Source organism: Periplaneta americana, chromosome 13 (assembly GCF_040183065.1).
Source record: "Periplaneta americana isolate PAMFEO1 chromosome 13, P.americana_PAMFEO1_priV1, whole genome shotgun sequence".
In the NCBI taxonomy this organism is placed as follows: Eukaryota; Metazoa; Arthropoda; class Insecta; order Blattodea; family Blattidae; genus Periplaneta; species Periplaneta americana.
In genome coordinates, this window is record NC_091129.1 from 134,416,970 (window position 1) to 134,432,388 (window position 15,419).

At 35.1% G+C, this 15,419-nt stretch overlaps 1 protein-coding gene across 1 annotated transcript; it reads right to left on the reverse strand.

Annotated features, from left to right (window-relative positions):
• Positions 1-7,634: 7,634 nt before the first annotated feature.
• LOC138711613 (uncharacterized) lies at positions 7,635-12,873 on the reverse strand. The gene is made up of 2 exons (XM_069842750.1): positions 12,735-12,873; positions 7,635-8,321 (listed from the first exon to the last, which is right to left on the reverse strand). Exons 1-2 carry the CDS (start codon positions 12,780-12,782, stop codon positions 7,755-7,757), a joined length of 615 nt encoding a protein of 204 aa, XP_069698851.1. The 5' UTR covers positions 12,783-12,873; the 3' UTR covers positions 7,635-7,754.
• Positions 12,874-15,419: the final 2,546 nt, after the last annotated feature.

Here is a 15,419-nt window from a genome sequence, read left to right on the forward strand (position 1 = left end):
TCTTTGCTTTTCAAAGCAAAGATAGTATATGTTGAAAACAAGAAGAATAATAGTGTAAAAAATGCTCGCCTATTATTAACGATCAAATAATTTTTACAATGCAAATTTATTTAACTGCTGATCCTAAAAGCACTCATGCCTTATCTATACTCTGTGTGTGTGCGTGCGTGCGTGCTTGCGTGTGTGTGTACAGACAAGATGATTCACGAGGATTTACCGCCCCTTACGGTGCTTATTTCCGAAGACATTCTGAGCAAAAAAGTCATATAAACATTTGTCCTAATCTCAATATTTTCAGAGTTACACTAATTTGAAGTTGTTTGTAAAATACCATTATCCTTGAGTTTTAAGGGTAAAAGAATATTATAGATAAAGAATGAACTATTCAGGAGAATCATGTCTTTAATTAGCTAGTATTCTGAATTTCAAAGGCATGTTGGGTCCGATAAGTATAATAATAAACTGTCAAATATGTATGGATTTATTACCGTCAGAATTACTTATCAATAATCAGACATTAAACCATTATATTATTACATGAAATGGTACATAATGACCGACGAACGTTTTCGCCATGAATATGGCATCCTCAGGTCTCATCGAAGCGATGACACATAATGAATACTTATAATTTCTGGTTTAAATACAATCGTTAACAATGTTTGAAAAAGTTAATATCATAGGCTGTATACGCATATGCAATTAAGAACATACGTGTAACATAATTCTTTTAATCATACAAAGTATGGTAATTTTAATATTCTGAAGCTAAAAACGTGTAGTGAATTCCACAGTTGCTTACTACAGAATTTTTTTTTCGATTTTTAACTACAAAATTACATTTTCTTACGCATTTATCACAACAATTGTTTCAAATAACGCCAATCTTGTAAATTCTTTAAGACTGTACATTAGGATGCATAATTAAACTGTAAAGAATCCAGTTCCTAAAGTTGTTTGATTTGTAACAATTTTTGTGATAAGTACGTAAGAATGATGTCATTTTAGTTAAAAATAAAATAATAAAATCTGTACAAAGCAACTAACAACACATTTTTAGCTTCAGAACATTAGCCAATTAAAGAAATGATACTTCTAAATAGTTCATTGTCTATGTGTAATATTTTTTTACCCTTAAAACTAAAGAAAGAAGGTATTTTACTAATAACTTCAAATTAATGTAAGTTTGAAAATATTGAGATTAAGACAAATGTTTATATGACTTTTTGCTCAGAATGTCTTCGGAAATAAGCTCCGTAAGGAACGGTAAATCCTCGTGAATCACCCTGTATATACACATAGGTTGATTTTTTTAGTTCTTGCAACTATTTTTCTCTCAATACATAGCATATTTACATGGTTCTAAGTTTCACAAGCCTACAATGTCGTCACCAGAGTTGCGTACAACGTGTTCCCAGCGATGCGGAAGCCGTTGGATCCCGTTAGCACAGCCTAATCTGTTGATGGTACGAATAGAGCGGTCGGTTGCCTGTAAAAGTCTTCAACTGTTCGGAAGCGAATTCCGCAAAGTGAGTCCTTCATCTTAGGGATTAGATCGAAGTCGCAGGGACTTAAATCCTGCTGTATGCGCCCTAGCATTGTCATGCAGAACGATGGGTGGGTTATCCATAAAGTGTCGCTTTTCTCTTCTCAGAGCTGTTCGTAGATTGTTGCGCAAAAACGTACAGTAGTAGGCCTTCCGCAATAAGTGAAGACTCCACTGAAAATCATGAAAATTTTTCCAAATTTTTTTAGCTATTTCACTTATTCAGAATTTATATTTTCATACCCCAAATGGATTCAGCTCAATTCTGATTACAAATACTCGTATGTTTACACTTTTTAAATTAAGGCTGGAAGGGAGCGTGGAATTTAAAGAGCTGTCAAAATTGTTTTTCATCGAAGAATTCTTTTTTAAAATCTCTGATTAGAAATCTAGTAACTTTTTGTTGGCTCCCTGAAGTTACTAGATGAATGTAGCGGAGGAGAATATTAATTTACATAAATATTCATTTTATTTTCAAATCTATTTCTCTGTGTTCATTTTTGTTGATTCAACACCAACTTTCTTATGCCAAATATTAATCAATCTGGATGAAATTTTTACTGCAAGTATTTATGAGGTAGCTGCATGTTTCTATGCATTTAATTTGTGAGAAATGCTGCTAGTTTATTTTATTAATATTTTTCTTAATGCTGCTAGTTTATTTTATTAATATTTTGTGAGAAATGCTGCTAGTTTATTTTATTAATATTTTTCTTAATTCTGCTAATTTATTTTATTAATATTTTTCTTAATGCTGCTAGTTTATTTTATTAATATTTTTCTTAATGCTGCTAGTTTATTTTATTAATATTTTTCTTAATGCTGCTAGTTTATTTTATTAATATTTTCTTAAGAAAAATATTAATAAAATAAACTAGCAGCATTTCTCACAAAATAAATGCATAGAAACATGCAGCTACCTCATAAATACTTTCAGTACAAATTTCATCCAGATTGATTAATATTTGTCATAAGAAAGTTGGTGTTGAATCAACAAAAATGAACACACAGAAATAGATTTGAAAATAAAATGAATATTTATGTACATTAATATTCTCCTCCGCTACATTCATCTAGTAACTTCAGGGAGCCAACAAAAAGTTACTAATTTGCAATCAGAAATTTGAAAAAAGAATTCTTCGATGAAAAACAATTTTGACAGCTCTTTAAATTCCACGCCCGCTTCCAGCCTTAATTTAAAAAGTGTAAACATACAAGTATTTGTAATCAGAATTGAGCTGAATCCATTTGTGGTATGAAATTATAAATTCTGAATAAGTGAAATAGCTAAAAAAAATTTGGAAAAATTTTCATGATTTTCAGTGGAGTCTTCCCTTAACGTTGTCTTGGAGGAACGGTATGCTTTAAGATCACTCCATCCCAGTCATAGGCAAGAATCAGCATAGCCTCTACAGTGGTGAGGGTCTGTCGAACTGTTGTTTTACGTGGTGACCCGTGATGACGCCACTCGTCCGATTGGCGTTTCAGCGGATGTTCATAAGATCTGGCCCAGGACTGTAATGATATGCCGTAAGAAGACCTTTCCTTCGCGTTCATAGCGCTGCAAGAGAGTACGACATGTTCGTCACTTACTGGTGGATGCCCAGATCGTGGCATGTCCAACACACTTTCGCGTCCTTGTCTGAAGGCTCTAACCCACCGTGCTACCGTTCGGTAAGGTAGCGCAGCCGCAACGCAAGCCTCTTGCAGTCCTTGATGACACTGTCGTGCCGTGCGACCTCTAGTACATTGAATTTTTAACCAGCTTCTCTGTTCCTCCTTCGAAAACAGTGCGTCTGTGTTCTACAGGGACATCACTTTATTTTTACCAACATTTTTAACATTAACCTGGCTATACTCGGAAACACTGTTGCCCCCTTCCATTACAGGAGTTTGATGTTACTAGTGCAATATGTAAACAAATCATTTTACTAGCTATAGGAGGAGAGAAAAGTAGTGTATCCATTTTTGTTGTAGGGAAATACGATATTACGGTTTTCAGTTTGATCATCACTTTTACGGAATTTATCAAAATACAGTAGAGTAGTAACTTTTTTTTTTTTCAAAAACTCAACTTTTTAGGCGGCTATGTTCGTTATGTAACGTCTACTTTATTTAGCATATTAATTATTGGTGTTAACATACAATATAGAGAGTGCATTTAAATTGAGGGGCACATAAGTAAAGGGCTGTAAGTGCACTTGTTACTTTTGAGAAAATGGGATTTACATATTTAAGCTTTCGTAAAACCGGTGAAATTTTTATGATGCGATTAAAATATCCCTTTGCCACTAAAATTTTAGATACTTTAGCTTACACTGGATGCACTTAACTCATGTTATTACAAATGTCACTAGCATTCCTTTGCTTCTAGCCACCTCAATTCAAAAAAAGCTAATCCGAATTTTTAAACAAGTTGCTGAAAATGGTTGCCGTTCATTACAATGCAGGCTTCAATTCTTTACGCATATTATTAAAAACATTTTGAAGCATATTCTCTGAAATTTAATTTATCGTTTCTGCAATATAATTTTTAGTACGATATTATTAATATAGGTTCTTTCTTCTATAGAAAACGCAACCATATTTCTGAAACACACTATACACTGCAGTGTTTACTTCACTGCTTGAAGACTTTGAATGCAACAGCGGCCGTAAGTTTGTGTGTCTGATGGGAGCAAGGACATTAGTGAAGGGGTGAGAGTGAAGTACATTCAGAAATGCAGGTACAATAAAAATGCAAGTAAAAATAAAATGATGTCCCTGTATAAATATATAATAGGATGCGAAACTTAACGAGTTTCCCGTAACACATACTAGAGGCACTGTTGTAGAAATTGATCTTGCTGCCATCTATTTCTGGTAGGGGCGTTATTACATCTAGCAGCGCACCAAGTAGCGAAAAGAGTAATTACTCCATGCATTTAGCAGCGCACCTGGTGACGGAAATGTTAAACTGTGCAGAAAGTATTCCCTCCCACCCTCATCGATATTCAAAACTAACCCAATTTAAAATAAAACATTTACGGTTTTATTCCTCACAGCATATTCTACCGAAAATTCTTACCGGAGTCAACAGGAAGATAAAAGAGACGATGTATTTTACACTACCCGATTAAAATATAACCAGGCAGAGACAAAAAAGATAAAGCAAAAGGTTAGATAATTGGGATTGTATTCTTTGGGTATGGAAAAGTCTGCAAGAACTACTTACATAGTTCAATTTATTATATTACTATTACTTTACAATACATTCAACAACACTATTTTTACAACGTCCATAAACATCACTGCTTAACATACACTGCTTATACACACACGTATCACTTTATGTTCACTTATTAGCAAGTTTCAGTCCGCCATCTTCATCTTCGACTCTACCGTACAGCAATATCTCGAACGGATAAATAGAGAACTCTCGGTAATGTACCCAACACGTAGTTCTAATATTCACCACCTACGACGTTGGGCGCTGATCACCTTATTTCAAACCCCCAAATCCAGATGGTGCTGACCGCAGTTTCGCATCCTATTATATATTTATCCATGCTACGACCGCTTCCTCACAACTGTTCATCTTATTGTTTTGATTGTGTATGGACATGGAGGGGTGGAGGAAGAGTTCATTATCCCTGAGAAAGGGGAGGCATGTAAGCAACCTGTGGTATAAACGATATTGCCTGGCTCCTTTACACGGCATCGCTGCAGCACAGTTGCCACTACTATAAAATCAATCCATGTAGCTATATATAATTTTAACTGGTAAATGAAATTACGGAAAAGCGGCTCAACGGATTTTAATTAATAATCCCTCATTTTGAAGCTTCGCATCCAAGGATATGCAGAAAAATAGTAGTTCTCAGAAAAATGTCAACTTTCCTACTTAATTTTCCTATATTACAAAATCAATCTGTCGTCAGTTTTGAGAACTAATGGTTTTCAGAATAAAACAAGAGTTAACATTCTATGAAATTTTATTGGTGAAGTAAATTAAATTTCTGAACATGAAAGCTCAAAACATACATGCAACATTCCAAATATTAATATACAGTTTCTGTTTTCTATGGTGTTATGACAGCTACTCATATATTCATCTTAAATTACCTTTGCGACTACCAGAGGTAGCATGAAGATAGCCGAGTATTCATTAACACAAAAGGCAGCAGACCGTGGCGTTTGTTGCAGGTTAACTCAATTTATTATCTTCGTACTGCTGCTTTGTTATGCTTCATTTAAGGGATTGCGTTCTATTCAAAAGATAATCTTCAAAATTTGTGTTTTAAAAATAGCATACAGGACGAATCGCAGGTAATGTCATAATTTTTTAGGGAATTACTCCTTGATATTTCAAACAAAGTTTAATACAATTTCGTTCAATTATTTTTGCTTCCTTTTCGAGACAAAAATTGTTTTACTCGTATATTAAAATTTTCATAGCACGTTTTGGGAAATGCATTCATTTAATTCCCAATATGCTCAGTCAATTCAAGAGATGTTGCAGCACGTACGCATGCATATAGAGTGTTAGTTGGGAGGCAGGAGGGGAAAAGACCTTTGGGGAGGCCGAGACGTAGATGGGAGGATAATATTAAAATGAATCTGAGGGAGGTGGGATATGATGATAGAGACTGGATTAATCTTGCTCAGGATAGGGACCAATGGCGGGCTTATGTGAGGGCGACAATGAACCTGCGGGTTCCTTAAAAGCCATTTGTAAGTAAGTAAGTAAGTATTATAATGCTAAATAATTGAAAGAATTTTAGTTTTGTTCTTTAAATATGCATAAATATGATCCGAACAAATGTAACATTTTAAAATTCCTTTGCGGAATGAAAAGTTACATTTGTTTGAATCGAATTTCTGCATATTTAGGGGACAAAACTAAAATTCTTTCAATCATTTATTATCATAATACACTGATCCCTTAAATTGACTGAGGATATTGGGAATTAAATTAATGGATTTCTCAAAACACGCTATGATATTTTCCATATAAAACAATATTTATCTTGAAAGGGAAGAAGAAATAATGAAAATTCTATTAAACTTTTTTTGTTTGTGAATATCTTCTTCTTCTTCTTCTCCTCCTCCTACTCCTCCTCCTCCTCCTCCTCCCCCTCCTCCAAGCTTTAAGCCTTTTAAGGTTTGTTGCGGCTCCAAATTGATTGATCAATCTTTTCTTAGGTCTACCAATGTTTCTCCTCCCTTTAGGTATATATTGCATAATCTGTTTAGGATATCTATCCTTGCCTATTCTCTCTACGTGTTCCAGCCATTTTTGTCTATAATTTACTATCTGTTCATTTACATTATAAATTTGTAATTGGTTTCTTATATTTTCATTTCTAAGTCTGTCTCTTCTTGTTACACCCAGTACCGACCTCAGAAACCTCATCTCTTTTGCCTGTAAGCTACTTTTTTCTCTAGGTGACATTGTCCATGTCTCACTGCCATATAGCGCTCCCGGGATTGCCATAGTTTTATAGAACTTTATCATTGTGTCTTTTCTGACTTTGTTGCTCAGTATGCTCTTAATTGTACCGCACATTCTCGAAAAATTTTCAATTTTATTTTATCTATCTACTTCCTTAATGTATGATAACGAGCAACCCAGGAACTTAAATTTATTTACTTGTTCTATTGACATATTATTTAGTACAAATTTCCATCTTATAGGTTGTAGTCCGTGAAATGTCATCGCCTTATTTTTACTTATGGAGATGTCAAAATTATAATTCTGTATTATTTTATGGAGTTCAAACAAGGCTCTCTGCATCGTATCTTCATTATCCGAATATCTTAAAGAATAATCCCCTAAAATTGATGACATTACTTACTGTTGACTCTGTAGGGCCTACATACGTTTTTAATTATCAATGTGCACTTTACTAGCTCTTCGATTGACCAAGAGTTTTTATCCGACCATGAAGGCAACTTCAAATATCATGTAATAATGTCATTGGAGGAAGGATAACAAACTTCTATTACAATTATCTGTATTTTAAAATGTTTATTCCATAATTTATACAATTTTACATTCACTGGTTTCATATTTATTTCATAGAATTATAGAAATGTTATTGTTCTCATGTGACATTTGTCATAAAATTAAAATAACACAATTTTACAAGTCAAAGAAATAAAATTATAGTCAGTACAGTAAAATTACCCCAAACATCATATTTCACAGAAACCGCAACTCCATATATCAACCTATGCTGCCCCAACTCAACTCTGGTTCATACTCTCCAGCAACCGAAAATCTATGTGGGATACCCCAAGCAATATACCCGTTTCTTGAGAGGTAACGATTCGACAAGTCACTGGCAGCGCTGAGTGACGAGAAAGCCGCTCTTCGAGCTTTGTTGGCAGCAGCGGTTGCTGTTTTGGCAGCCTCCTCTGCAGCACTACCAGCAGCAGAACCCATCGATCCCGCGACGATAGACACTAGCTTCGCTGCCAGCTGAGCGGAGTTGGAGGCTTTAGAGGCCTCAACGGCAGCTGAATGGGCGGCGCTGGCAGCGACAGCTGCCAAGGATGTTACACCCATTTCGCTTAAATTCTCGGACTGCGAAGCAGCTGGAATAACATCTCCGGTATTTCTGTAGAAAGAAGTTGACGCAGACTTCCTGAACCTCTTGCTGCCTATTGAAGCAGCGATTTCGCCGCCTGGGAGATGTTTAGCAGCAGCTGTAAGGGACTTTGCCGCAGGATTATTTCGATAATAGCCACTGCACGGTCCAGTTACCAACACGACTACTGATAACAGTGTAATCTGAAAGTACACAATGTTGAACTATATACAATACTCTGTCTTGTACAATAACATAGGCAGATATCTGATCTTAAGAGCAAGGTGCCATAAAAGTCCAATCCTTCTGGAAATACATAAAATAAAATAAAATAATAGTACATTATGCAACGAGCCTATAATGGTAATAATTAAGACTCGAGTATGTTTATGAAACTAGCGCAAGGGCGTATACTTCAATATGGCGAATTGAGATACATGCAATCTAAGATTTTAAAACGCACCTAAATAAAATGTTATACACGCACGCAGCCCTGTTCTGCAGGTATGTACAGTACAATCAAAACAAAATTTCGCTACTATAATTAGCGAATTATTCACTACATTTTAAACCGTTTTCCCGAAGAAGGGCGCATTGGTCTATCGCCTTTCTTCCGGCAAAGCCCTCAATTATTCATAAGTATTCATGTTATTATCATCTGACTGAGACCAGCCTCATGGTCTAGTGGCCAGAGATTCTGGCTATAGTTCATGAGGTCCCGGGTTCGATTCCCGGTTAGAGCACAGGAAATTTTCGTCCATGGTCAGGAATTTAGGTTAAGTTTAGATTTAAGACCTCTCCTGGCACCACATTACAATAATCATCCTATCACATCATCAGGGTAATGTAACTCCGCCTTCCTGGCGCCCCAACCTCAGAAGTGGGTTACAACTAAGACCAGAAATGTCGAAAAGACAACCTGGTGGCATATGATTTAAAAAAAAAGTTATCTGACTGAGAAGCGGAACTGACCTTGTGCAATACCTCGTAAATTGTGAGATGTGTGCAGACGCGAAAGTATTGATTTTTTCCGACCTTGATATATTCTAGAGTGTAAAATAAACATTAATCTTGATATAACCTTGAAATTGAATTAGACATTGAAAAACGAAATGACAAATTGAATTTACAATTAACGCTAATTATTATAGTAACAGAACTAGTTGTCTTTCGATTGCATATCCGAGAATAATCGATACTTGCGCTTTCATATTGCTACAATGGTATTTTCTGAACACCTGAACTTTAATGAATAGGTGTACTTTAATGAGGTGCATTAAAGGGCTGCTACTTGGTGTATAATTACTACATTTCGGCATGATCGAGCATAAAATAATTTAAGGTACTTATCTATCCTTAACATATTATATTTTCTTAAAAAAAATTATGTCGTCTGAAAGCTTGAACTTTCCTATTTTGTCTCTACGATGTTCGGTTAATTTATTACCTGAGTTTTTATTCGCAGGAAGCACTCTTTCTTCAGACCGGAAGTGTTGTTCTGCAAGTGTCAATCCATGACATTCTGTCAATTTTTTATATTTTTCGTGTAATAACTAGTCTCAAAAATTCGTAATCCCTAATTCAGAATGAAGGGAAATGAAGTTGTGCTGTATGGGCTGTGGAAGATGACGTCACAGAGTTCAATGCAAGTACAAGTAAGCTTACAAGCAAACATTCTGATGGGGACAGATAAATAAAGTTATTTTTTTCACCATATTAATAAAGTCAAAAGAAGTCCTCACACAAATTTTGGCCACTCGACCGCAATTATTAGTTCGTCAGGGGCCGTGAACAGAAAGAAAACACAATTTCATTGCAAAAATTTATTGGAACAGACACAGCAATTGTTAAGCTATTTTAAAATTTATTCCCCACCGGAAACGAGACATTTGTTATGTCATGGGATGGACATGAAAGGTGCAGACGGCTCTCAAACGCTGGTTCCGATCCCTGGCGGCTGACTTCTACGACACAAGGATACAAAAATTGGTCCCATGGTGTGACAAATGTCTCATTTCCAGTGGGGGATATGTTGAAAAACAGCGCAACAATTGCTCAATCTGTTTCAATAAATCTTTCCATGAAATTGTGTTTTTTTATTACTTTATATAAATAACTCGTTTAAAATGTATCTTATGCGAAATCACACACAAATCTGACGCAGACATTAGAAAAATTAACTTCCAAAGAATGAATGTATAATTACGTCTCTGGCAAGAGCAGTTAGCTGATAAGTGATAATGAAACTCTTAAGTTTCGTAGGGCAAAGAACGAGCCGTATTGGAAGCAGATCGCTGCTCTAGGTTTGTTAATCTACAGTGATTACATATTTCGATGGGCTAGTTCAAAAGGAAAACAACTCAAAATTTAAAGTTTTGAGATAACTGCTTTTTAAAGTTTCATATTGCTGTGAAAACTCCAATTGAAATCACTCTAATTGGAATGTATAGTGCACATTAAACACAACTAACATAATTTTGAGTATAATTATCTTCAATAAAATTTTTCAAAGCAACACGAAACTCCGAAATGCAATTTTCTTAAAACTTTAAACTTTTACTAGTTTTCCTTTTGAACTGGCCAGTCCATTTAATGTTACGTCTTCGTCCCATTGCTATTATCACTGTTATTTTTATATCTCATAGATCATAGATGGGCATCGTGCCTCACTTGACAAATAATGCCTCACTGACCTTCACAGAGCTTATCGCTCTGAGTGACATTATCTTCACAGTCCCCGTTCCTCCCTCACCCAGCTCCTATGCGTGGGCAGGTTTTATATCAGTTTCATAATCAATATCAGTGGTGGCATAATGGCATTATCAAAGCAGTGTGTACGCGTTAGAAAACGATTATTTCATGAGAAATGGGAGGAAGAGTTTTTTTTTTTTTTTTTTGCTGTTTAGAAGGGGAGAACATACGATGTATGTTATGCTCAAAAATCCTATTAGGCATTAATAAATTTAATATACAACGACATTACTCCTTATGTCATAAAGAACATGCTGAATTAGAAGGTAAAACAAATTATTACGTATTATTTCCAAAATAAATTTATAAAAAATATCAAATGTGCGTAGAAAACGAAATATGATTTTCTGAAATTATTTTATGTCGAGAACGTGCAAATCTATTAAGTAATCTTGATAAACGCCAGAATATTCAAGAAAATAAACGTAGACAACGTGATGGAATATAATTGGCTAGTTACGCAATTTCTCGCCTGTGATTTAAATCAATTCAATGATGGAGAATTAGTAAAGAGGTTTATGATTAAAGCTGCCGAATTAATTTGCCAAATTGAATAAAAGTTTTCTAGAGTCTCACGTTAACCAAGCGCTTTCCTAATAATTCGCCACTGACCGCCTTAACGATTACGATAAGGTGACGCAGGTCACAGCAGTTTATATTTTTCATCCTACACTGCAGTCTCCACTCCCAGTAAACAAACTATTTCAAATCGAGTGCCTCACGTAACCGAAAATTGTGCCCATGTATGTCATAGATGTCCAATTGTAACTCGTACGAGGTAACCCCTGGTGTAAGCAACCCGCAGCGCATATTCTTTAAGGTTTTTTTTTTTTTTTTTTTTCTATTTTATATGGAAAATTATTGACTTCAGCAGAGCATGCTTGACGTGCAATATCTCCTAGTTCCATAGACGTTTGGACACCTATGTTATACCTGTATTATTATATTAAAAGTGCCAGTGATGTATGCAATAGAAGGAGAAGAAACTAGCCACTCCACCCCATTAGCTTCTAACTTAGTTGCCTCGTGAATTTTTAAATTATTTTCTGCCTGACTACTAAAAAATTTTGCTAGCTCCTAAATTACTGTTCAGTATGTACAGCCCTGCATTAAGTATTATAATTATTTCTCTCTAATTTTTATAAGAAACAAGCTAGCTTCATATAATCGGTTTATAAGTTACATTTTGATAATCCTGACGAAAATTTACCAAACCAACAAAGCATTGGACAGCAGAATATACAAAACTCTTATTTCCTAAAGACATTTGATTTAATTAATTACAGACAATTAATATCAGAAATGAACTGCAACTAAATATCAATGAAAGTATATATTGTAACAATAAAAAGAAATGGCAGGAACACCTCTTACAAATGGACTATCAAAGGCTGGGCCAACAAATTATGAACTACACTCCTAGAAGTCAAATTGATGTGGGACGCCAAAGAAGAAGATGGGAAGATGAATTGTAAATGTTTCCTATATGGACGAAACAGGCCATATCGGTCTAAGATGATGATGATGATGATGATGATGATGATGATGATGATGATGATGATGATGATGATGACAGGTTCGAACCTCACAAGTGATACCAAGAAGGCATCACTTATGACACAACTAGAACAGGAGACAATGGGGTACAGGGGCCAGTTCCTTTACCCCTCATTGCATAGGCCTACACTGCCGATTACCTATATATTACACTAATCAGATTTCAGATGTATACAGCCAATTGTTCTTCCTCTCACATATATCAAGTGATAATAGTTGTACATATCAGACAGAACCTCAATCGGAGACATTTAATTTGTACATTTCATGCAGCAATTAAGCCAACTTTCTTATCTAAATGAACTTACTAAGGCACAAGTTGTCAATTCTGAGATGTCCATGTTGAAAGACTTCATTTGTCTTTAAAATTATGAAGAATTTTATTATTACTTCCAATGACTACTAGTGCTCGAAACACTTTCTGTGAGAGTCAATACGAGATAGTTCTCCGCAAAGAAAGGAATGCCAAGCCGAAATACAATTAGTAGTAATGAAACTTTTAAAACCCACCAAAATGTTGCGTCCAATATGAGTTGCAATTACCTGGAAAATATTCGCATGTGTTCACAATTACAATGCACTATACATGGTTCACAATAACGCTATAATTTTCTTCATCTAAGACTCACATCATTGACCATTAAAAGAAAGCAATGTCTCCAGTCACGTGGATCAGAAATGATTGTGGATATACAGGATGGAAGCGTAAAGATAGTCGAGAACAGCTGAACAGTGTTGCCACGTCTAGTCTTGTTAGTCAGGCAAGAAATCTGCAATTTTTTTTATTTAATCTATACGAAAACCGTCCACTCTATCGAAATACGACAAAGGAAAATATTATATATATATTCTTATTATATTCTCTATTTGTATTGACAGAAATCAAGATCCTATGATTACAGTAATAATTATCTACAGCGACGATGTTAAATTTTTCCGAAAAAAAAAATTATTTGGAAAAATATAAACTTCCCACCGATATGGTATTAGACTTTTTTGTTATACTCAGTATGATCAATTCGCTCTGCAAAGCTGCAGGGTTATTTCACCTTCACCCTGTGTATCTCCTACCAAATATGGTGTAGGAGAGTTAATGAAAAGTGAAACATTGTAATGATTGAATTGCATTAATAAATCAGTTATGTCCCCCTTACTGACTCTGTAGAACAGGCATGCCAAAACCCTGCACATTGTGCAGTCGCGCACATTGTGCAGTAGTCTCTGTGCGATGTACACTTTCTATTCCCCTACCTGGAGGGAGTGAATCGCCTTGGAGGGGAACGCGACAGGGCTATACAGATCTGCAACAGCATATCAGCTTTCCAGTAATACAATTTCAGTACGGGTACTGATTTGGCTGTGTCTGGGAATGAGTTATGATAAATAAAGTGAGGAGTTCACAGATAATGGAGAAGAGAAATGACGAATCATATAACATAATTGTTATAATATTTTCCTCAGCCAACAATAATTATTTTAAAATGAAAGGCTTTCATTAGCCCATATCGAGGTAATAGTGCTGTGACAGTTTAGCTCAGATTAGTAAAGTTCTCAAAATATGATATTGCCAGCGCTTATTTCTTAATCAGTACTCTCACGGCAAAACGAACTTGACAATGGCGTTGTTTTGAAGTCTGTACAAACACAGCAATCAAAGATTAGACGACTTACGACTTGCATTTCATAAGCTGATAAGTGATGAGAATATAGTGAGGAATACATATGAGGCTCTTGAGATTGTAAGGAGCGAAGAAAGCAACTATTTGCAAGGCGGAAAAATTTTCTGGAAAAATATATAATGACAAATTTTCCGTCTCACGTCACTATATTATGCTAATATTCTTACATTAATACATCTTTAAACCTGACATAAATAGAATAATGTCGCTTCACAGCTTGTGAACTACACTTTTAATTTCTTTTAGTAACGCTCCCAACTTGTCGATACTTGTTCTCAACGTTTTCCAAATAAACTATATGTGAATTTAAATTCTAAGTTTAATTTATATTATTTATTAATATTAATGTTAATGTATATTGACATACAGCAAGGAAACTATTTCAGTGTAAAAACTTCACAATGTCCTACTGCATGTAATTAAATGAGAGTATATTTTCTTCAACATTTGTGTACCAATGTCCCAATAAATAATAATGCTTGACCAACAATGAAAGAATACCGTCTATTACTTGAAAATAATTAGTACCTACTACGTAAAATGAAATACTTATTCATTTTTTTGTTGTTTCGAAATTACTGCAATATTCTTTTTCTTCAAATACTATATAAAATTCATAGTAATAAATTATGCTTCACAAACCAGTGCGTTGTGAAGTATAACTGAGTAAGCCTAAAGTTTTTTGTATTACAATTGTCAAATATTGACACTGATACTAACCGTGTTTTTTTTTTCCTTCTCCTAAGTGTGTTTATAATGTCCAAATGCCTATTTAATCCAACCCTAGAAGCGCAGAATAGATTACTGTACACTCCTCCAGCTAAGAACTGGTAAGAGCAACCCTTGAATGATGCAGTCTGCACAGACCGGCGATCCGCGCACATGACTGCACATTTAGAGTCTGATTTCTGGCATGCCTGCTGTAGATAATTACCTATACCTATTATAATACGCGCTTCCCAAACATGCGGACCGTGGCTTGATTCCCTTTATGTGCGTTTCTTCATTGTCATATTTTCTCCTGTACTGTCTTAGCAGTGGACCTAACTTGTACTCAACGCAGCTTTTGTGGTTTAGTCTTCCACCCAGATTCGATTCCCGTCCAGGTCGAGAGAGAATTTTTGGTGCACAAAGCAGAAGTTGCATAGGATCTTTCTCGGGGTACTCTCGTTTCCTTCAATCATTTCATTAACAATCTCCAACTTCTTCCTCCATTTCAATTGGTTGAATTGTTTATGCCTTAAATTTAATTAACTTACTTGTTTTGTATTATACACATATTTATAGCTCAACTGATGAATGATCGTTTGCGTT

Coding starts and splice junctions, on each gene's coding strand:
- LOC138711613 (XM_069842750.1), bottom strand. CDS start 12,782: ATGAAGTCTTTCAACATGGACATCTCAGAATTGACAACTTGTGCCTTA. Junction 8,322..12,734: donor AATTGACAACTTGTGCCTTA/GTAAGTTCATTT, acceptor GTGTACTTTCAG/ATTACACTGTTATCAGTAGT.